The sequence below is a fragment of the Rattus rattus genome, chromosome 4 (genome assembly GCF_011064425.1).
Source record: "Rattus rattus isolate New Zealand chromosome 4, Rrattus_CSIRO_v1, whole genome shotgun sequence".
NCBI classification, from domain to species: Eukaryota; Metazoa; Chordata; class Mammalia; order Rodentia; family Muridae; genus Rattus; species Rattus rattus.
This window is the reverse complement of record NC_046157.1, coordinates 102,704,070-102,729,176: the sequence shown is the minus strand read 5'-3', so window position 1 is coordinate 102,729,176 and position 25,107 is coordinate 102,704,070. Positions and strand designations below refer to the sequence as shown.

General features: G+C 37.0%; 1 protein-coding gene across 1 annotated transcript in view; it reads left to right on the top strand.

Annotated features, from left to right (window-relative positions):
* The window catches only part of Adgrb3 (adhesion G protein-coupled receptor B3), a 718,298-nt gene that overhangs the window by 362,445 nt on the left and 330,746 nt on the right, over window positions 1–25,107 (top strand). The window contains exons 13-15 of the mRNA XM_032900877.1: window positions 5,045–5,194; window positions 6,078–6,153; window positions 17,223–17,325. Coding sequence (XP_032756768.1) covers window positions 5,045–5,194; window positions 6,078–6,153; window positions 17,223–17,325 — 329 coding nt within the window. The remainder of the gene's footprint in view (window positions 1–5,044; window positions 5,195–6,077; window positions 6,154–17,222; window positions 17,326–25,107) is intronic.

The following is a 25,107-nucleotide window of genomic DNA, read 5'->3' as shown; positions in this document are numbered from 1 at the left end:
TCGGCCAGAAAAGAGAAGGAGAGGGAGGAAGAATGGAAGAAAACAATGGAGAAAGAAAGCTTAAGGGTCAAATAAACAGGACAGAATACACAGAGCTCCCGCTCACCTCACTGGATGCTACATTTCAGCATCCACACTTTAAGCTCTGCTTTTTGCAATGTGGCTCCTGCCTCCGGGTAAATGACTGCACTTAGCAGAAACCACTCAAGAGGCAATCTCTTGCCTGGGGTCACTCAAAGAAATCCAAAGGCAGTGTGGTGTAAGCCTTAAATACTTTATTATGATGCATGACCCACCCGAGGTAGCTTTCTGGACAAGATTACATGAACATTATCTCCAAGAGTAATAGCCAACATTTACTTCCATTGAAGCACCTGAGCTCTGGTATAGTTCTGACTAGACTATTGATGGATACTCAGTTCCCTCTTAGCCGAGTAAGGGAGTTAGTGTTAGGCCCATGTTACAGAAGATGATATTAAACACAGAGAAGGTAGCCATGTACTCAATCACATACCTTATTGAACGCATGGGGAATTTCTCTCTTTGTATTTATTATAGCTTTTGCTTGTTGTTCCAGTTGTTGCTATTCTTGTTCTTTGTATTGTTTCTCTTCAGATGGGGTCTCCTGTTGCTCGAGTTAATCACTGACTTGATAGACAGTAGTTCACGATGATTTTGAATTTCTGATCCAAATGCGTCCGCCTACGTACTGCTAGATTTAAAAGGAAATGCCACCATGGCAAGTTTATATGTTCCTAGTAACTAGATCTAGGGCCTTTTTTTTTCAGAGCTGGGGACCAAACCCAGGGCCTTGCGCTTGCTAGGCAAGTGCTCTACCACTGAGCTAAATCCACAACCCCAATCCAGGGCCTTTTATATGCTATGAAAACAACTACATCCCCAGACACTGAAAATTATTTTCAAACTGAGATTTTTGAGATGGATAGGGAATTCTCCTCATATTTACACAAACTGTAAACAGAAACACCCGGGACCTGAGTCCAGGCAAAAATGGCATCCAGGGATAATTAAAACAGGCTTGTACATGGCTATGTTCTTTGCTAGAATTAGTTGGGCTGTTTTGCTCACCTTTGCTCCCTTCATCCATATCCCTTTGCTCTCCAGGCTTTTCTTTGCTTGTGCTTTCCATTTCTGCCTTTAATTCAGATGACATATCAAATTTACTGTATGCAGTTTGTATGTGGAGCTGACTCACTGTGGTGATGAAAAACACAGTCTTCATTCATTCCCTTAACTTCCACAATGGTATGGGGTAAAAACCTTATGATCTCCCTGCAAAGTCAGTCTTGTTTTAATTAAAGAACAAGATTGTGAGATAAGAAAAAAAATAAAAATAAAAAAAGCTCAGACTTCTTGCTTTAGACTCATCCACAAAAGTTTCCTTGAATTTCTGCATAACAAAATTCTTAGAAGGATAATGAAAACTGGATACAAGGTTTTGGTGGGGGATGCGGGATATGTTGATGGGTGCTGGGAAGGCTTGGAAGAAGGGAATGGAGATAGATATGGTTAAAATATGTTGTAAGCATATATATATAAAATCTAGAAACAATAAATTCAATGCTATAAAATAGTTATAAATGGAGAAAAAGTATTTACATTGGACTATGATCATTTTAGAGCTTGGCAAATAACAGGCATGATGATAAACCCAGTCTGGTGGCTTCACTCCAAAGTTTACCATGATGAGTCACTTGTTTTACTGCATAAGAAATCAAATCTAGGTTTACAGCGAAAACACAGTACATTCAATTCGGGGCAATTCTTAGATCTTTGAAGATGTTCCTATTTATCCAGAGACACAATATCCTATCAACTTTCATCTAAGAACCGTAATCTGTAAAAGGATATTTTTTAAGAAAAACTTTTCTACCTTCTATGTGCTTCTATGACTGCCTTTAATTAACCAGTTATTACAGAGATGCAGTATAACTATACATGTATTGCTTTGATTTTGCCTTTATCAGTAAAACCCACATATCTACTAAGTTGTAGTTTAAGGAATTCATTTTTTGGACCTTACCTACTTAGTAGCTTATCCCATTGTCTTAAAGATTAAGTAGTTCCCAATTTATATAACAGATTTGAACAGTTAACTCAATGAAAAAGGGAAGGGGTTGGGAACTGCATTGATCCAGATGTCATACACAAGAACTTCAAAATAGGAAAAAAATAAACTTCTGAGTTATTTTTGCTATGTGATAGTATATTTCTCAATAACCATTCAGGGTTTATGAGGAACCAAAATGTCAGCCTTAAACACATACCTCAGTAGATTGGGGGTAAATTTGTATTTAAAGCACTTTGGTATTCAGAACACATTAATATCAAACACATTGATAATTCAGAAGCTAAAAATTAAACCCCATCACTCTATTGAAATGTCATCTTGTATAATGGTTTTAGTGAAAATCTCATTGTATTTTAAGAAAAACATTGCTTTGAGAACTAATTAAGCATTGTGATTTATTGCACATAATGATTAGTTCAGTTTGGTTGTATACATACATTAAAAGATGGGGTACCATTTAAACAAAAATGAGCAATTTGAATAAACACAAACACACACACGCACACACACACACACACACACACACACACACACAGGCACGCACGCATACAAATGTGTGTAAATTGGAATTCCAAGTATAAGTAATGACTCCTAAGAATAAGTAATTTGTTTTCTGTATGCTCATACTGAAGAATATGGGATTTGACTTGGGTACCAATTAGTGATTTGACTTCCTTTTATATTCTTTTGGTCTATACTGTAATAACAAGTACAATCTATTCTGTCTAGTCATAGTTTAAGCACTAACGATTTATTCTATATATTCACAGTTTAACCATTAATGTATCTCTAATGAAAGACTGAGTTTTGCGGTGCAAAGTGAATTGCAGTATCACAAAATGAAATTACATATTCATGAATATGCCATTAAGCTAACATTTACCCAGGGTAATATGACCTCTGGTAGATAAAAATATCCTCCATTAAAATTTATTTTGTGTTTATTTTTGGTTTCTGGTCAATGTTTATAAAAATAAACACATAATTAGACTTCAGGGCCCAGACATTTACTTCATGTTCAGTTTTTTTAGTAGTAGAAAATAATATGAGAAAGACATTCTTCTCTTCTACTCAGCTTTCACAACAGACTAGTGAAATATGTGGTCTCTAAATTTCAAGCCAATTGAAGTTTGGGTCAAAGACATTAAATGTAATTTTGCACCTTGTAACTCAGAAATTAAGGATGGATGGTTACCGGTGTGTTGACTGTTTTTCTAGACACAGCCAATTTTGTGTCCTTGAGCACATTTGAATGGGATTATTTATGGAAAGAAAGAGCACACTGGCTTTAAAAAAAAATCTAAAGAAACTAAAATAATTACAGTAGTTCTTTAAAAAATGGCATTTAACATCCGTAACCAATTTATGTCTTATCCAGTACCTTTTTTTTTCTTCAACATTTAGTTAGTGGATCCTTTTTAAGCTTTAATATGTCAAATTGCAGGCCAAATGAAATTCCATCCTGCGCTGATAATGGATGTGTATAATAGCCACAAAGAGCTTTCATAAAGCATAATTTCACTGGTGCACTGCCATAATACATAACCAATTTAATTTGAAACCAAGCCAGGGGTGCAGTAATATATTTATACAACTAATATTGTTAAAAATCTTAATTTCGTCCTCTCTTGTTTTAAATTACAAGTTCCTTTAGAGGAAAATCCACTTACGAAAAGCCTAATGGTTTTTCATGTTGGCCTTTCTATTGTGAGGGCTTTTTACCATTTCCCCCTATCTGTCCACTTGAAGCATTACTGCAGAACGTGCACAGCCTAGGAAAACTTGTACAAACTATATTTCTTAATTCTAACATATATATCCTTTGTAATTACTTAAATATTTATCATCTTAACTGTTATTATATACATTATTGTAAATACAGATACAGGTAGTATTACATACTATTATTTCATAGACCTCTAAAGACATATCATTTATGTTCCGTTCAGTATGGAATGAAATGTGCATGCCTAGGGGGCTGGAGATAGCTCAGAGGTCTCCACTGCCTGCTGTTGCTCTTCCACAAGGCATTGGTTCAATTATCAACAACCATATGAAAGGTTAGGACAACTATCTATAACTCCAATCCTTGGGCATCCAGTACCCTCTGTGGGACTCTACAGGCACGGTACACACATGGTACACAGACATACCAGGCAGGCACAACACTCAAACACATAAAATAAAAGTAAATAAATTAAAATTATTTGTAAACATGTATTTCTAGTAGTGAAAGCATAGCTTCATATATATATATATATATATATATATATATATATTCCAATACATATATACACACACACACACACATATATATGTGTGTGCGTGTGTGCCATTCATTTGTTTGTTTGTTTATTGCATTTCTTGCAATTTTGGGTAAAATTCTTAAGGCTACATTGCTACTAATGTATCTAATATTTCTGTGTATAAAGTTGTCTTTGTGGTTATGGTATCATTATTGGTACTGCGATATATGTTCCTTGGATTCTGGCCATTCTCTCTCAAAAATAGTCTTCCTTTATTGTCCATATCTTCCTGGGATCCATCTAAAAAATCATAACAGAGTTATGCTGATAATTATGTAAAGAAAACATATCCCAAAGACAAAATAAATATTTAAATATTTCAGCACACCAAAAGTGCAACATGGGCTTCTAACAGTTGCAGTGGACAGGGCTCATGACCAAGCAGTGTGTCTGTTTCTGTTGGTGCCCTCAGGATAGTCACATCACCTAATCCTAATCAAAGCTAAAGAGATCTCATAGTAAATGAAAGAATCCCCAGTTTAGGGAACAATGCTATCTAATAAATATGTATGTTTTAATGCTCTACTAAATGTAAATTTACCTTCAAATTGAACTTTGACTATATGCAGCGCTTATGTGATGGATTTTTATTTCAGGGACATTTAAAGGCAAGATTCTCTGACAGGACTTTTCCTTTTTCAAATAGTGGCTAGCATTCAGAAGCTTCCCGCTGCATCTGTTCTAACCGACATCAACTTCCCGATGAAAGGCCGGAAAGGAATGGTAGATTGGGCAAGGAATTCAGAAGATCGAGTTGTGATTCCAAAAAGCATTTTCACACCCGTGTCATCAAAAGGTAATAATGAGAAATGTGAGGGGCTGTGAACCAAACGTTTCTGACAAGGTCACCTAGTAAAGCATGAAGTAGGATTCTTCCTATATCACATAATATTGAAATACCTTACAATCGTGTTTGTAACCTAAATCTGTAAATGTAGATAACCTGTCCTTGATCTTCAAATGAAAAGGCTGACTTAAGGAAAGGATTTATTACAGTGGGGGAAATACAACCATAAACTATTGACCTGGGTTTGGAATGCTCATAGTTCTACGTTAATATCCATCCCTAAATAAAGTGCATGGCCTTACACTTTAACTTTAGATGTCGACATGTGATCATAGTTTCAATTCAAAGTCCCTGTTGGTGTTTATGTCTCACCTTTTTTTGTTGTTGTTCATCTTGTTTATGTTGTTTGTGTTGTTTAGCTGGTTTATCTCACCTTAACATCAACTTTTGTTTCCAGATTTTAATTTGGAAATAAGCTAAATTCTACTAATGTTAAGTACCTTCTAATAGTAGCTTCAAAAGAGGGATTGTGGTCTTAATTCTCGGTTTGGTGATCCTTAACATAATGCTACTGAAGATACATGGTCCTTTCCCCCACATCATTGGGAATTTAAATCCTTTATATGGACCTAAGGAGGTTTCTAATCTCAGCCTGGTCAGGGGAAAGATTGTCCCTTGTGTAACATCATCACAAACACGCTTGTCTAAAACCACCAGGGCAGAGCGGTATGGCTAACTTACCCTAGGTATGGTTAAGAACGACTGAATTTCTGCTACCTGGCATTACGTGGGGATCAAGTACTGAACTAACCTGGAGATTAATGGATTAAAGTTTTGTATGGTTGTATTTTTGTGTGGTTTTACTAATAGCTTTTCACTTTATTCTTTCTAGAACTAGATGAATCATCTGTTTTTGTTCTTGGAGCAGTCCTATACAAAAACTTAGACCTAATTTTGCCTACTTTGAGGTAAGCTAAAAAGACAGAAGTTGTTGTAATCTCTGTAAATTCTTTTAAATGTGATTATAGTTCATTCTACGAAACAGTCAAGCTAGCTTTGGCAACATAAAGGGCCTTTTAAGTAAAACAGAATAGAGCAATTTAATGAATAGGTTATTAGCATATTATGTATTTCAAAATAACTACCAAAGACAATTTTGGTGTCCAATTAAAGCTCTACTATTCTTTTGTTGCTAATCATGACTTGCCTGAAGATTAAAAGTAAAAAACAAAACAAAACGCCCACCCTCACTTTAGAATGGGTCATTGTAAAGTTTATCTGTCTTCCCCATTTCCTTGTACTTAACAATACTTTTCACTGGCCTTATAAGGAAATTAGAATGTCATGGCAGCTGGGAAAACGTGGTTCAGTACTTCATTTGCATAAGATCTCAGTTTGCTTCAAAATAAAATTTCAATTACAGCTACATTTGGAAAAAAATACTCTTCAATTAGAGACTATTTTGGGGGAGAAATCCATCTATTTCTTTCCTCTCAGATATTTAAGAGAAATAAGACCTCAGTTAATAATTCCACCGACATCCATCCCCGTGTTCTATTGTCTCACCAGCTTTATTAAAGTGCATGGGGAACATCATTTGCATCTATTTGCATAGTGATCTTATTACTCAGAATGACTTACTTCCTGACAGCCCCTCGTTCTGGAGGACTGAGACCCAGGTTTATTTTGGTTAACACAGCCATGCTTGCTCTGAGCTCTCCCAAGCACAGGCTCATAAATAAAGCCTTATGTTATTAGGGAGGAGAGCATTTGAATGATGTGTACAGTGTTATCAGAGGCATAACAAATGGTCTAATAAATAAAAACAAGCAGAGTTTAACCCGGCAGAAAAAGGGCCTCCTAACAAGATAGAAGACACTGCCATGATGCTTTGCAGATATTCTCCATGCTCATTATTAATGTGAGTGGTAAGTCACTGTTGATGTGCGGTGACTCCCAACCGCGGAGACCCTTCCCTGGATGGAATTGAGACTTGCTCAATCTGGATAGGTTATGGTTGGGTTGTGTTCTCCTGGGAAAATATTTAGTATGTTTATTCTAAGCCTTTCCACTGGACTCATATATATCGCTACAGATAAAATAGATTCGTGCCTGTAAAGGACAGAAGAGAGGTTTCTCAAGGTTAAAAAGTGCCCAGGTTAAAGGAGAGCCTTATTTCCAAAGAGTGTTCATTTTGTCACATTTATCATTGAAGAATTCTTGTCTAGACAATACCAGGTGACTTGTTATAATTTTTCTTGAACATCTTAAAAATTTCCAGAAGTTCTCTAGTTACTCAGTAATTTCCTTCAACTGCCTTCAGTGCAAATTTAAATAGAACCTCTTCACGGGGCATGTATGTTTTCTTTGCTGCTGAGGTCTAACCTGGAGTACAAAATAAATATTCAACCTAAAACCATGCAGTGCTTTACATGATTGGTTTGTTTTGTTTTGTTTTGTTTTGTTTTTCTAGAAAGGCCAGCAGAGTTGGAAGGATGACCCTGGTCTTTATAAAATAATTAAATATTCTCACATTTACTGTGGGAGACTCATTGTTCCAAGTTTGAGAAATTCATGAAGTCTAGAAAACCGGAACTTTGTTTAGTAAGATGACATTTTTGCAAACAAGAAGAAAGGAAGAGAGGGAGGGAGGGAGAAAAAAGAAAAGAAGAGAAAGGAGAAAGAATAAAAGAAAAATCTTTCTACTTTTTTAATGTGTGGCATAGATGGATAAATAGAGAATAATGGGCCCAGGATATGTTTTTAAAGGAACCAAACAGAGAAGCATCTGGAAGGCGGGCTCCCTCCTAATCCCCTTGTGATATAAATGAATTCAGATAGACCCTGGGGAAAGTTACTATTTTCTCATAGGTAAACTGAGGGAATTGATCTTAAAGGTCTCAACTTCAAACACTGCTTTAGTGTAGAAGGTAACCATGATTTCCGGAGACCAAAGGCATTACTAACCTTTAGGTAAGAATTAGAAGTATGTGACAAGTATAGAGTCACAGGCAGATAGAGAAACAGTTACTACGTATTACTGCACACTTTGTTGACTATAGGCAACCATGACAGATTTAGAAATAACTGGAAGAAAGGAATTGGACTGTTCTCTCCACAAAGTCTTGATTTTTAAAATGATCAGTGTGCCAATTATTCTGTTGAAACATTGTACATAGAGACAGTATTGAAGCGTCTCCCATTCCTCATATATGTATAATTAGGTCAAATCAAATTGTTTAAATGGTATGCATTATGTTTAATTTTTCAGTAAGTGACTATAGGAGACACTTATGCATCTATCATTATCCAGAAATAAAGCTAATAGGAAGCTCAGGACAAGAGGCCTGCTGAAGTACTCTTTGAAGGAAAAAAAAGCTCCTGTTTTGTTTTTTGTTTGTCTGTTTGTTTGTTTGTTTGGATTATTTAATGTCTAAAATGAATCCCGCATCCCCTAAGCAGGGCTTAGGGCTGCTTTCCCACTTTCAAAAAATTCTTCTAGAAATGCTAGATAACCTGATAAGGTCTCAGAAATTTGCATTTTGGTATAATTACTTTCAAACAGATCCAGGAATTATGAAGGATGAGGAGGTATAGTGCATCACTAAGGAAGTTTTCTTCACCTAAGACCATCGGTTAAAGTTGCATGTTACTTTTTAAATCTGCATAAAGTTGAAACTACTGCTAAATAGTTATTACTACTTAGGTGGTTTACATTTTTTTGCCCCAATATATATTCCACTCTTCTTCAATCTTCAATTTTTATTTTGCTACTCAACTACCTTTCCCCTTTAAAATTGAGAAATTTCAATGGTGAGATAGGTCAACCTATCAGCCATCCTGATGACTTGAGTTTGAACCCCAATACCAGCCACCACGATGGTATCGGAAGACTGATGCCTGACTTCTACAGGAATGTTCTTGCATGTATGCACACCCTACACACACACACCACACACACACACACACACACACATGCACATACGTACACACACAAGCACATACACACAATGAATTCCTTTTTTTCAAAATTAAAAGATAAGTTTAAAACAATTTTAATTGTTCCTTCAAGCAAAGAAAGTATGTTCTACTTGAGTGTAAATTACAGAGGTGCTATTCTCTGCAGCCTACCTTCATCCTTTTTAAAACAATTTCTTACAGCTAAAAGGTAGACAGTCCAACTAGGTGTAATGGTGGGCTACTGTAACTTTACCATTCAAGAATGAAGGACAAGATTATTGAGATCCTTAAACCATTCTGGTCTCTGAATCAAAGAGGAAAAAAAGGCACATGTCTTCTTGTACTCCAGAAGGAGAGGACAACCCATGGGCAACCTTGGATAGCCCTGATGTTGACAATTTGGCCTGGTACAACCAAGGCTGAGGTATTTCATTTTTTGCCTTCTTTCTGACCAGGAAAGAGCCTAAAAGACTAAGGCAACTAGCCTAGACCACAGGGTCAATTGAGGAAACTGATAGAGCTGTACATAGATGCTATAGTCCATATCCAGCAATTCCCAAGTCTACAGCCTGACTATCTCAGAAACCACTATGGAGAGTTCATGTCACGCGGTTTTATTTTTTAGAGGCCATTTTGGCAATGTCAAAAAACTGAAAACTGTATTTACCTCTAAAGAATTATGTTAAAATTATACCTAAGAAATAAAGAATAATATATCCAAGCTAACAGCAACCCACAGATTCTAGATTCCATAGACAGTTGTAAACAATCATTTAATTGATCGGGGTTCAAGTTTTGTAAGGAACCTACCTTACTTCTGAGTATACAAAGACTAGTAAGGTATAGGGAAATGAAATCTTGTGTTTAATACACTGTAATGTTGATATAAATGTGCAGAAGAGCAAAAGGAGTCTAACTGAAAATTTATTAAATTCCATTTTATTAAAGTTTATTGATACTATTTTATTAAACTCCATTGCAGCATTAAAGTGTTAGGAAAGGGCTAGAGAAATGGCTTAGCCATGAAGAAAGCATATTATTCTTTCAAGGTCTGGGGTCCTTGATTCCCAGCACTGAATTCCGGTGGCTCACAAATGTCACGATCTGAGATTCTGTTGCCTTGTTGTGGTCTCTAAAGCCATTGTGTTCACGTGCTTCAAACCCATATGAAGACGAGCACATGCCCTCCTATTGCACAAGTAATAAAATCAATAAAATCCAACATTAAAAATTGCTATATGAAGTATGTAAAAATGCCAGCGATTAAAAATACAGAAGAATAAAGGGCGACAGTGTTTTTACAACTTGTGGAAATAAAAGGAAAACAAAGAAGAAAAGTTTTACCCCTGCTCCTCCCCACCCCAGCCCACCTCACCCCTGCCAACAGGCATTCAGAAAAGATCCTGGACGGTTAGCTTCTTCAGGAATAAATGTTCCGTAGCCTCAAGTACTAAACTAAGAACCATCCTACTTCATTCTTGTTGTGCAAGGGAATGTCTCATTTCAGGAGATTCTTAATCTGTCTTTGTTCCATCACAGAGACATTTGATATTAAAATTATCCTTGATACCAAATCGACATGGTTATTGGTATAAAATAATGTAGTATTCCATTATGCCTAAAAAATCCAGGCTTCATTTCGCCAAGCCTTTTTAAAAGGGAGCTCACATCCCCAACCACCATCATTTTTGAGATTCCGTATTCATGTTAGAAAACCAAACTTGAAATCAAGTCTCTCACCCACTCCACCAAGACTGCAGCTTCCAATCTCAAATTTCTGATTTGTAGCTACTAAGTAAGCCACCTCTCATCTAATTTTAACTTAGTTTTTATTTCAAGAATCACTCATCTTTTTCTACTGTGTGTGCATGGGAGTTTTGCCTACCTGCATGGCTGTGTACCATGGGTGCGCACGGTACTTGTGAAAGGCAGAAGAGAGCTTTGGATCCCATGGGACTGGAGTTACAGATGGTTGTGAGTCACTTCGTGGGTGCTTATATTGAACCTCGGTCTTCTGGTAGAGCATCCAGTGATCTTAACACTGAACTGTCTTTTGTTTTGTTTTGCCTTTTTTTTTTTTTTTTTTTTTTTCAGTCAGTCGGTCTCCCTCTCCCTCCAGGCTCTCTGACTGTTCCTCAACCCATTCCTCCCCCCAATCTCATCCCTGTCTCCAAGAGGATGTCTCCACCCCCAACCCAACCAGGCCTCCCTACTTCCTGGGTCCTCAAGTCTCTGCAGGGTTATGTGTTTCTCCCACTGAGGCTAGAGCAGGCAGTCCTTTGCTGTGTGTATATGGGGGGGTGTGGGGGACTCATATCAGCTGTGTATGCTGTCTGGTTGGTGGCTCAGTGTTTGAGAGATCTTGGGGGTCCTGGTTAGTTGAGACTGCTGATCTTCCTATGTGGTCACCTTCCCCCTCAGCTTCTTCCAGCCTTTCCCTGAAAGCAAACACATTTATAGTATCTTGATAAAGTCCTTTGGTTACCAGACCATGTCAAATCTCCTGTTGTGTTTTGGTTCGTCTAAGCTGGGGGCCTTGTTTAAACCAATTCGTAAAGTTGTCATCTTTGAACCTGCATGAGTAATAATTCTGAAAATGAAAACTGACTACAGGAATTTCAGTAACTGTCAGTAAGCACGTAATGTACTTCTTATTGTTATTCTGGGCTATCATTTGTGCGTGTTGTCTATTTTACCGTCCCCTCTGACTGTTTTTTTATAACACTACGTTAAATGTTTGGGGCAAAAATACATGGCAAATTATTCCCTCATAAATATTAGCCATCTCCACCTGTGGTCTCACAGGTCTCCCGGGTTTCTTTATGGAAGCATTGAGGCACCACTCTCCTGTCAACTAGTTCAACTTTATGAAAGAGTTTAATCATTGGTGTTAGGTTTTTGCTTTTTCTGTTGTTTTGTTTTTTTAATGTTCTAAAAAACATTACAGCCATGTGGTCTTGAGATTTTGTAGTTGATATGGCTTACAAATTATTATTTCTAATCAAATATCCTTGCTAGATTTATATTTGGATATAATATATTATATCTGTACACACACACACAAACACACACACACACACACACACACACACACACATTTGGTCCAGGATATATTATTTGTTGGCATAGAATTAATTTTTCATAGAAATTTGTGTACATCATTTATTCTATGGCCAGATGAATAATTCCTCCTTAAATTATTCTTTTTCCACTTAGAGGCCATTCTTTTTAAAAATATATACAGTTACGTGCTTGTAAGTTGTATTGATATTATAGAATACATCTATTAATTTTGTTGAATTTTATCTTTTCAGTTATATTTTTACATGTGTATATATATGTAATATATAATACATTATGTACTAATATATACCCTATCCTATTCCAATATTTATTTTGATTTTTGGTTCCTTGAGTTACAACGTTGTGAATTTTTTATTTGAGATTTTTCTTCTCATATGTTTATCACTGTAAATTAGCCTCTAAATACTGTTCTCACTGCATCTCATAATTTGGTCTGTGTTTTATTTTTATTCACCTTAAATAATTTTCTAGTATCCCTTGTGATTTGTCCTTAACCTGCTAGTTGTTTGATTATGTATTAGCTTTTGACATAGTTGAGAAATGTCTTGTTTTTCAGTTTATCTTTGGTATGATTTCAATCTTTTTTTTTCATTTTATTATGAGCAGTAATATTCCCTCATGGGTGGTTTACTATGGAGAATTCTCAATGAACAATTAGAAAATCTGTCATCCTCTGAAGTTGCCTTGGGTTTTCTATGTCTGTTACGAACAGTTGGTCGACATGCTTCTCATATATTCTTGTATTTCTTTCATCTTTTTCTGGTCATTACTCAAATGGAGTGTGAGAGTTTTGATTACTCTCTGCTTTGCCCTATAATTCTTTCAATATTTGCCTTGTGTATTTGTGTCTTGTGCTCCAAGAAGCACATGCATTTATGATTGCCATGTCTTACTGGTGGGTCAAGTCTTTTGTCTTTATTTGATGCTCTCCTTGCTCTTGAGATAGTTTTCAACCATACCTGATCTGGCATTACCATAGCTAAGACTTTCTTTTGGTTACTGTTTTTTAATATTTTACATTCTTTTATTTTCAATGTATGCATATCATATTGAAAATGACATTTATATACATCCGCACTGTGTTTTAATCGCATTTTTGCTGCCTTTAAGAATAAGTTGATTCACCTTTTGGTGAATTCCAGTGCAAAACTCAAGGACGGAGAGGAACTTTTTTACTTTAGTCATGAAATCCACTTGGCTGTAAGATGTGCTTTCTTAGCAATGTATACCACTGTGCAGCCAGCCAGGAAGCATTAGGAGATCACAAAGCCTGACGTGGCACATCAGGAGCCAGCGATTCACTTATGCAAATTATAATAAATTGATGGAATAAATTAAAGGGAACTTTGTGCAATATATACATTTTGTAAAAAAATAAAATAAAAATGGACATTTACCATGTATGCCTGCATATTTTTTCTCTCTCTTAGACATTTTACTATGATAGTGGCATTCCCGTTTAAATCAACTTAATAAAAAGTTTGTTTTCTTTTGGGTGGGCTGTTCCACAAGAGAGTCAGACATGTTTTGATCATGACACATGCAAGATGAAATGAAGACGTAAATGGCGGAAATCAGCCTTACCCTCCTTGAGTTTAGAATCCTATGGAAGGAAGCATGTAGGCCTGCTGGGTGCTATAATAAATGTCAACGCATGATCCTGTGTGGTGTATAGAGCAAGGGAATAGCCATATAAATAACAGGTATACCCATAAACACAGCTTGCACACACACATTCTTTTCAAATAAATTCCAAATATACTATAATATCCAGACTGCATCAAAGCTGGAACCCAGATACCCTTCTCTGGGGCTCCTTCACAGCAGCCCATCGCATGAGTGACTGAGGAGCCTGACTCAGCTAATGCTCTGAGCTTGGGGAGTGGGGGATGCCATCTTTGCTTTCTTTGCCCCGATCACAATCCCCATTTTCAAATCCAGAAGAAATCATAAACGTCTTACCAAAATCTCAAACTCCCACATGGAGTACCCGTTTGTCACTAGTTCAGTTATTTACATAAGAACAGAAAAGATGTGGATACATCCCCGTTGGCAAAACTACCCAGCAGAAATCTGATGATCGAGCTTTGTGTTTTCCTAATAATGTGAAGGGTGATTCTAAGCAGAACAAGAATAGAGGAACTTGATGAACCCATCAGTATTTGATCTCCAAGGGGCCAAATAAGAACTGATACACATTCAGGCTAACCTGAGAATGAACTTGCATCTGCGTGCTCAGGCACGAGCAACTTTTCTGTGGGAATCAGGCATTGTGAGTTTCTGGTAGAAAAACCACATTTTCCTCCGGAATCCATGCTAATGTGATCACTCACTCACCTGATCCTCTTCCACATTGATTTTTCTATTAATTCTCACCACAGCCCATGCTAACTTTTACCCACAAAGGGGGGAAAAAACAGCACCGGGAGCATCTTAACCTTTATCAGTTAATTTTAAATCCCTTCTAGTGCACTTTGCCTTGAACCGATGTGTTAAATGAATCAAGTGATAATTTACCATCTCCCTGTGTTTGTATTCACTTTCCCCTGCGGGGAGATAAAATATGCTCATGCTTTGTTTTTTGTTTTTGTTTTCCCCTCAAACTATTTTCTATCACACTGGATGCCTCCTTGAGCATTTCAGAATATTTAAATAGTCACTCTTTGACAGTACTAAATGTAGGAGAAATAGGCTAAAATAGTATTTCATACAAGGTTTACTTCTGGTCCCTCTGCTATGGAATAGTCTAGCATTCGTTTATGGTGAAATTCTACATCATATAGCATCACAGGAAAAACAAAACGTACCACAAATAGAGAAAAATCTGATTTTTTTTCCAATAATCAATGTATTTATTCATTTACATTCCAATCGCTTCCTCCTGTGTACCCCCTCCTACAGTCCCTCTGCCCTTCCCACTTCTCCTTCTCCTCTGAGAAGGTAGCTTCCCCCACTACCCCCCTACTTTGTCCCATTGAGTCTCTGCAAGATAAATGAGCATCCTCTCCCACTGAGGCCTGACATGGCAGTCTAGTGAGGGGTAGGGATTCCACAGACAACTGTTTTAGGGATAGCCCACAGTCCAGTTGGTGGGGAACCACATGAAGACTGAGCTGCACATAGGATATGCATATATATAGACATAGATAGATAGATAGATAGATAGATAGATAGATAGATAGATAGATAGATAGATAGATAGATAGATAGATGCCAGGGACCTCGGTCCAGCCCGTGTGTATGCTCTTTGGCTGGTGACTCAGATTCTGAGATCCCCCACGGGTCCAAATCAGTTTACTTTGTTGGTCCTCCTATGGAGTTCCTATCCCTTTCAGGTCCCCCAGTCCTTCCTCCAACACTTCCATAAGAGTCCTTGAGCTCTGTCCAGTGTTTGACTGTGGGTATCTGTGTCTGCTTCAGTCAGGTGCTGGGAGTGGCCTCTCAGAAGACAATTATGCTAGGCTTCTGTTTGCAAACATAATAGAATATCATTAATAGTATCAAGAATTGGTGCTTGGCCATGGATGGGTCTCCAATTGGGCCTCTTATTGGTTGGCCATTCTGTCTATATCTGCTCTGTCTTTGTCCCTACATTTCTATTAGATGGAAAAAAAATCTGATGTTTTACCTTATCATAATTCTAGGACTCCAAAAAAAATGTAGCCTACAGAAACTAGAGTGACAGATAAAGTTATAGCATACCTTTATCATATGAGCAAGCAGTTCCATGTTTTTACCCAAGATAGTAAAATATGTGTACATGCAAAATATATATCACAATCATTCCTAAGAGTCAACTATGAATATCTATAAAGGCTAACATAACAGAAATGATTCAAAGTTATTTAATTGGTGAATAGATAAATTAGAGCAGAGCTGGCCTGTGAAATTACACAACTATAAATTTTTTAAATATACTGAGAAATCAAGCATAAAACTCTGTGTACAATGTGCTAGGAAAATGATATTTACAATAGTAGCACATCAATGCTTACCATGGCAAAGGTGGGATCATCTGCAATGGAGAGCAGGGACACTGTTTAGGATTGGGGAGAAGTTATCGGATTTGATGATTACCTAAGAGCATTACATTGAAGTGTATTGCTAGGATTGGTGGGTTTTAAACAATACCTTGGAATCCAAGCATGAGTTTTTAAAAAAATATGAACTCATTCTTGGTATGTACATAAATATAAATTCTCTAAAGTAGGATCTGCCTAACATGAGATCAAATTATTTATTTCAAATCATCAATGAGGCATAAACACACTTATTTCTTCCAAATGCTAAAAAAAAGCAGTCATGTTTTTTAAATCTATAAAGAGTGAATAACGTTTACCACTTAAATAATTTAAAGTTTATACATCTTCATTTATTTAGTTATATAGGTTTATGTTTCTTGATAATTTTCTAATTATGTATATAATGACATAGGAAGTTTTTGTGAATGAGTGTCTCCTAGCAAAATCTTCCAGGAGAGACACGTTTCACAGATCATGAACATTGTCTTTAAGTTCCACATGCTTTCTTCTTACATCACATGCGAGTTTTAAATCTTGCACTGGGGGAAGTTAAAAAAAGGGCAAGACAGCACTTGGTAAGAAGGATATTTGGTCTTCTGGAGAATAATGCTGTGAGGTCTTCCTTTAGATAAATGGATTATGCTCATTCAAAGATTGCCTGACATTTCAATTCATGGTCTATTCCTTCCTGTGAGTAAATTGGACTAAGAACTTGGAACGTTGCCGGTATTGTTGTTGCTTTCTTCTTTTCTGCATATAATATGATTAAATGCCCTTAGTCCTTCCCAGAACTCCTACTCTCTAGAAGGCTTCTTCAGAAGAGTAAATCGTATCTTTTAGTGAATATTGTGCCTGTGTCCATGCTTTTAGTAGGGATGTATCACTTAACGTCATCTCAACAGGTACGGAGCAGCAGGAATCAATTTTTTTATCAGTGATTTCTCATTTTGACCATTATTATTCTGTTTCAGAAATTACACTGTCATCAATTCTAAAATCATCGTGGTCACAATCAGGCCGGAACCTAAAAGAACGGACGCATTTTTGGAGATCGAGCTAGCTCACTTGGCGAATGTAAGTCTCACTCTGTTACCGTCACGTCTTACAGATTTCCCCTTGAATGAAGTTTATTGTCATCATTTTAATCAAGGGAACTACAATACATTTTTCTCTTTTTTATAATCGCAGATGACTTTGTGTGTTGTGAACACGTATAGATGCAGACAGCCATATAATTCTATGCTTTCACTCGTGATAAAACTGTCCAATTTATCCAAGAGAGTAATTAGTAAATTGATCGCTTATCTGTGCATTCGTGTTTACTAAATACTGGCACATCCTCAGAAACAAAATGCAAATAAGAATTTATCTTACTATGCAATAGGAAAACTGATTTGGATTTGAAATTCATTTGCAGTCAAATCTGAAAACCACTTCCGAAGAGAGGAATTAACTTAAAGAATATCATGATGATTTAACACATGAGGTAGTAAAACTAGAGAGAAATCTTGGTGGTTTAGAGCACTGGCTGATCTCCCAGAGCATTTTGATTAGTCCCAGCACTATAGGGTCACTCACAGTGATAAGTAACTCAAGTTTCAAGGCCACCTTGGCCACAAGGAATCCATATGATGTACAAACATATATGCGGTCAAAACACCCATAAATGTAAAGAAAATGTTTTAAAAACTGAGTTAATATATAGTGTGACATGTAAAAGCACTCATACTTTAATCTCAATATGCTTAGCATTACTGTGCATAAGGGATTATTAAAATTCCCCAGGTGCTCTAGCACCTGAACTGCCCATGGCAGAATGACAAGAGTCCTTCCCTGTAGCAATCCAACTGCAGCTGAGTCTTGCAGTGACATCTTATTCAGCCCAGTAAAATGTAAAATTGCATCCTATACCTTTTACATTTCATTAAATAATTAAATCGTTAATGAATTAGGACAAGGAATGTGGTCCCCATGAAGACCCTCCTTATAATACTATTTCCGGTCTTGTATTTAAAAGGGGCCATCTTATGTTTGCATGTATTTATTTTCTTACTTTCTCTTGCAATATTTCTATGATGCCAATTTTTGTATTGGAGAAAGCAAAAAGTAGGGGCTGAGAGACAGATTACTTAGTGGGTAAAAGCACTGGCTGCTCTTCCTGAGGCCCTGAGTTCAATTCCCATGCACCTCCACAGTGGCCCCCAGTGTCTGTAACAATATATGTTTCCTTCTTCTGGTATGCACAAGGACAGAGCATTCATACACATAAACAAATAAACCTTTAAAAATAAATAACTAAATAAATAAGAAGAGAAAAGCAATTTAATTATTTTCTCAAGTTCTCATAGTCAGTGAATAAGAGAATTTTCATCCACACCCCTTGGGCTACAAAACTCACATGTTTCTGCAATTGTGTAATTTTTTTCTGGTTTTCCCAGAAATTAGCCTTAGTTTTAGAGGAAGAGATAATCATCTTTCTTGTGAACTGCATTATCATAAGGTGCCGCAGGCTTCGAGACTGTTTAATGAAATTGCAAATCTTTCCGCAATGACTTTCCAACATTCTAACTAATATTTAAACTATTAGACCTTTCCTGCTTTTGACAACATGTGAGCAAGCTGGTGATTTATTCTCAGTATATCAACTTTCTCGTTGTCTTTCTCTACTGCAAATGGGGAAGGGGGCAATTGCTTTTCGATAAGAAACTTATTTATTCCTGTGTTCGAGGTTCCCTGAGATTTATCTGTTTTTTTTTTTTAATTGTTGTTATTGACTCTTGTGAACATGTCTGCGTAGTTACAGGGAGTAGCATAAAGCAGTGAGAGATATTTGCAGCCTGGTTCTGGGACTGCCACATAAGTAGTACAGATGTAGTCTATGCACCGTGCCTCTTACATAAAAGTTCTTAGAGAAGTTTATTCTAATAAACTGAAAAAGAATAACTGCAAAGCCAATTCTGATGAAACCAACTTTATTATTTATTTTTCTCATCCCTATGAACGAACGCTTCATGTAATTCAGTGAGGATTGATTTACTTTTCCCCTCCTAATTTTAGAGGGTTTGGGTCAGTTATGTGGCCCCATATGCTTGGGCAGAATATTGTGAGAATGGTGTTATTGTCAAAGCCATTCTTTCTTTATGGTAGGAAGGAAGCTGAGATAGAAACTGGATGGAATTTATAATGTTCAGAGGCACGCTCACCCACTTCTTCCTAGAAAGCCTCACCTCTCGGAGGTTCCATGATCTCCCATCAGCTCATCTATGAATTGATAAATGAGTTTGTGATAGACATTTCAGATTCAAACCACAGCATAGTCTCATAACTTTACTGGAGCTATTTAAAAATGAAGATGTTTATTGTCTGCAACAAGCTTTCCTGGAAGCATATATTTGTTGGTTGATTTTTTTTAAAAAATGATAAACCATATATAAAAAACAATGGTCTATGTATGAGAAACAGACTGTAAACAGTGTTTAGTATGCACCAACTAGATGCATGAATGTTAGTATAGAAGTATGTTATGCCAACGACCCTAAGTCACTTAGAATTCATTCAGTGTTTTTTTTAATATTTTACGTAACTGAATTGATCAGGCTCTACTCCCAATTTATTTCATTGCAAAATATCCATATTGAAAGAAATGTAAACAAATTTATTGAACAAACGAGGCGAGGAAAGAATAGGAAAGCTTATACAACAGAACCGGCAATGGGGTCGCGCCTGATTTCATGTCCTGCTGACCTAGTTTTGATGAGATCCTTCTTTCTAACATGGCTTCAACTAGCACCTATGAATGGGCGTCTCTCTGGACAGTTCTGTACTTTCTCCCCTTTAAATGTGTCTCTCGTTGTTTGCGCAGTATCTATAGCCCCCTGGGGTTACTGCTTTGAATTTTTAACGCTTATTACATTTACATTTATAGTATCAACCAAATTTGATCTTGAAAGCCATTTTATTCTTCACTGAAGGCAAGAATCTTTGACTGACTTACTGAATATCTTGATTTTTATTGCCAGCCGTATACTGGCATTTTATACACTGATAATAGATTGCTTCCGTTGAGGAGATAACAGAAAACCCTAAGCTGAAATGGTGAGGTCTCAGGTAGAATGTAACAAAATGCATTTTAATATGAACTCTGAGACAAAAATAAACCAGAGAGTCATAATTTTATACATACATCTGCATCTCCATTCATTCCCTTTGTAGTTCAACTCCTTTGGATATAGAGACCTGGAATGACAAATCCGTCTATAGTTGGGTGTTTTCTTAGGGTGAACATATCCTCTGCACCTCTCTGAGCTCAGCAAGGAATAAGAACTTGCAAATGGCCCGTGCTTCAGATGTCATGTGAATAAAACAGAAAGATGGGAATTAAAAGTGATAGTGAGTCGAGGGGAAAGGCCCATTAACATTTTGTAAATGAAATCTGTCCTTTTAAAAGGCTCTTTCTCAAATAGCATTTATCGTATGTTAAATGTAACGAGGCCCTTGGGAACCCGAAGGACTGGCAAGTAGACCATGGAATGGTGCCATCGCAAATGATATTTAGCAGAGTCGATTGCAGCTCTAACTAGCATAGTCATTAATGAGCAATCCGCCATTCTCCGTTCACTTTCTCTGTGCTAAGGCTTCACTCTCATGAGCTATAACATTATATTTTCTGATGCTCAATGTTTAGACGTAGCTATCACTTGCACTTAAACTTTATCAATGCTACTTTCCCAGAAATAGGAATCTGTATTACATATGACATGAATCTTTTACATGTAAAGTTTTTGGATTCTGTGAGATATTCATAAACTTAATAAATGTGTTGAAAACGATCACAGAGGTTTAAATGAGGACAGTAGTAGCTTGTGCCTATGTATATGCACAAATACATACACAGATACTCACTTGGAGTATTCTTCGGTGATAGTCTAGACCTGTCATACTTTTCCGAGGCAGATGGCACCCTCGTTTTTAAAGACTAATTAAGTTAGAAAGTTAATGCATTGTGGCTCTGTCATGGGTATCAAATTTGTAAGCCTGAAAATTTACTTTTTCCATATAAAATCTAGTTAGGTAATTCTTTCTGTTAAGATGGAAACATGGCCTAAATCGTATTGCTTTGCAATCTAATCTTATCACACAAAAAAAGTACAAAAAAAAAAGAGACCCTAAACAAAAAAACAAAAACAACAACAAAGGGTGCTTCTGCTTCATTTAACGTTGAGAGGCATCATGGGAATTACCTGTAGTTCCTGAAGTAGCTGCATGTGAAAGTTACCATGGGATTTTGGGCCTGTGTGTTTTACCTCCTTTAACATATTCTTATATGACAACCCAGCAAGCTAGCAAATGATAAACTTGATCTATGAGTACGAATGAAAATTGATCAGAAACCGTATCATTTGCAAGCATTGCGGGAGGAAATATAGTGGAAGTGTTCCGTGCTTTTTGCCATCAACAAGCAGAGGAAACAATGCAATTTAATTCCAGCATGCATCCGTACTTTCATGATTATCAAAAGCAATAATGTACTGAAAGTCATTTCCCAAAGCCGTAGAAACTGCACTCTGTGAATCCATGGTTTGCACAGGCTGTACATTTTTGATTGTTGTTCTATCTGAACTTTTGCCTATTTGGAAGCCATTATTTTTCCTGCTTCAAGCTCTCTTGCTGATTATTTGTTTAAGCATCTTCAAATGCTAACTAGACAAGGAGACAGATGTCCTGCCAATACCAAAAAGCGAGATGAGAGTTACATTGGTTACATTCTCAGTTGTTCAACATGAGCAAGGATCTTCTTCATATTTCTCAGGTTATTTTTATCTCCAACATCTATTTGATATTTTCCAAAAATATTTTAGAATAACTGCTCTATTGTTGAAGCAAAGATCAGCAATTTTTTTCAGTGAAGAAGCAGAGAGTAAATATTTCATACATGGAAACCTAATTATTTTTGTCATGTGTACTCAATTATGCTATCATATTTTGAAATCAGCCACAGAAAATATATAGATATTTATAGAGAGATGTATAAATAAAATTTATAAATAGATATGCTGCTATCCTGGTAAAATTTTATTTATAAAAATGGCGAGTAGGCCAGATTTAGCTTCTGTGTGGTAAGCAGAATAAAGGACATTTTTAAAATCTCTAGCCCCTACTCTCTTAATGTCTATGATTCTGTTATATAGCATGTCAAATGGAACATTTGCATGTATGTATATCCAAAGATATGTGATAAATATGTCTATATCCAACATGAATGCTGTTATATGATTCAAAGTAAGGTTGGGGAATTGTTACAGATCTTCTAAATGGGCAGAGTTTAGTTAAATGAGCCATTGAATGTAAAGAACTTGCCCCAGCTATGGTTCGAGAAAGCAATTTAAGAATGTGTGAACTTGTCACTGCTAGCATTGAAGGTGAAGGAGACAGGCTACAGTCCAATGGATGTAGGCTCAGAAGCTAATAACCATCCTTGGTTGCTAACCAGGAAGTGGGACATCAGTTCTATAATTGAAAGGAACTGTGGGTAGGCTCATCCACATTGTTTAGAAAGGAATTCAGGCCTACCAGCATTTTGACTTCAACCATGGAAATTCTTTTTTTTCTCTTTTTTTCTTTATTAACTTGAGTATTTCTTATTTACATTTCGATTGTTATTCCCTTTCCCGGTTTCCAGGCAAACATCCCCCTAACCCCTCCCCCTTCCCTTCTACATGGGTGTTCCCCTCCCCATCCTCCCCCCATTATTGCCCTCCCCCGCAACAATCAGGTTCACTGGGGGTTCAGTCTTAGTAGGACCAAGGGCTTCCCCTTCTACTGGTGCTCTTACTAGGCTATTCATTGCTACCTATGAGGTTGGAGCCCAGGTCAGTCCATGTATAGTCTTTTGGTAGTGGCTTAGTCCTGAAGCTCTGGTTGGTTGGCATTGTTGTTCATATGGGGTCCAGCCCCTTCAAGCTCTTCCAGTCCTTTCTCTGATTCCTTCAATGGGGTCCCATTCTCAGTTCAGTGGTTTGCTGCTAGCATTAAGCCATGTATTTGCTGTATTCTGGCTGTGTCTCTCAGGAGAGATCTACATCCGGTTCCTGTGGCCTGCACTTCTTTGCTTCATCCATCTTGTCTAATTGGGTGGCTGTATATGTATGGGCCATATGTGGGGCAGGCTCTGAAAACCATGGAAATTCTTAAGCAGAAGAATTTATTATCGGGTTTTGTCAACTTGACACAAGTTAGAATTATTTGGGAAAAGGGACCTCAATTAAGAAAATGCCTCCATCAGATTACCTCCAGACAAATTTCAGGGCATTTTCTTGATTCATGATTGATGTTGGCGTGGTGTCCCTAGCTCAGTGCAAGTACTCCACCCCTACACAGATGATCCTGGATTGTATAAGAAAGCAGGGTGAGCAAGCCATGAAGAGAAAGTCAGGTAGTGTTCTATAATCTATGCCTCAGCTCTTGTATCTAAATTCCTGCCCTCAGTTCCTGTTCTGTCTTCTTTTCACGAGGGACTATAATCTGTGAGGTGAAATAAGGTCTCACTTCCCCAAGATGCTTTCATTTATGGTGTTCCTCATACTAATAGAAATAAAGCTAAAACAAACAAACAAAAAGACAACTGAATGCTCCTGACTTTTGACCTGCAGAAACTGTGACATTCTAAATCTGTGTTGTCCTGAGATGCTCCATTTGTGGTAATCCGTAACCGCAACAGGACAAAGCTAAAAGAGCCTGCAGTGGAATTGTCCCCCCCAAACAGTTATAAGATGAAGGTGGTCAATAGTACACATTGAGATTATCATTAAGAATCAACTGGACTTAAGCACACTACATTTTTCTATGCAAATCACCTGCTTAGTAGAGTGTATCTTGCCTTGACTGCTACATTAGCCCTGCAAACATTCGATGTAAGCAATTATTGACAGAGAGAATGGTCAACGTAAGATGGTGGTGGGATAATAAAGACAACTGAAGGATGTCAGGAGATAACACCACCTAGACAGCAAGAGGTGGCATGCATAAGATGGTAGATGAAGAGTAAGCCTGAAATCTGTATTTAGGCTACATCTCCAAAGCAACTTAGCACAACTTCTCTGAGGGCAGTGGATAGACTGTAGCTGTGAAAGTCACCTCGGCCCATTCTTATCTCTGCTACAATCTCATGTAGTTCTTATTAGGACATATATTCTTGAAAATAAACAGAAATAAACCTAATGCTATATGGAACCTACCTAGGTGTTTATTTATTTAAGTTACATGCTATTTTAACTTGTAGGAAACACGTGAGCTGTTTCAACCTTAGAAGACCCTTTGTTTGCTGAAACATATAATAAAGTATACTCAGTTATTACTGTGAGCAATGTAATCACCTGTGGGTAAGAAACTCTAAGATGTATGTATGGAGACAATGAATTATTTTAAGGATACACATAAAAAGTTATGACTACAGTTCTGCATTTTACTGCTTCCCAGGTGACAAACCATATTCATGAGGAAATAATGAACAGTCAGGTTAATGATAGATCTCTGAACTTAGAAAAGAAAGCTGTTATTCTATCTAAACTCTCTCCGCTTAATATGTGCAGTGTAAGCATAAGGCAAAAGCTATGTCAAATATATGCTCTCACACATTAAATAGCTACCCTCTTACCAAGAAGAATGAGGTAACTAAAGACGACTGGTCTTGATTCTGAAAGAGTGCACTTCTCTTTGAAAGAGTTGCACTGACCTTTCTATCACTGTGGTCGCTTCCCTGTCATGGCTAGAACTCACAGACTTCCTACTCCTCTGGCTCTTAACAATCTCTGTTCCTCCTCTTCAGACATGTTTCATGAGGCTTAAGTGTTGGAAATA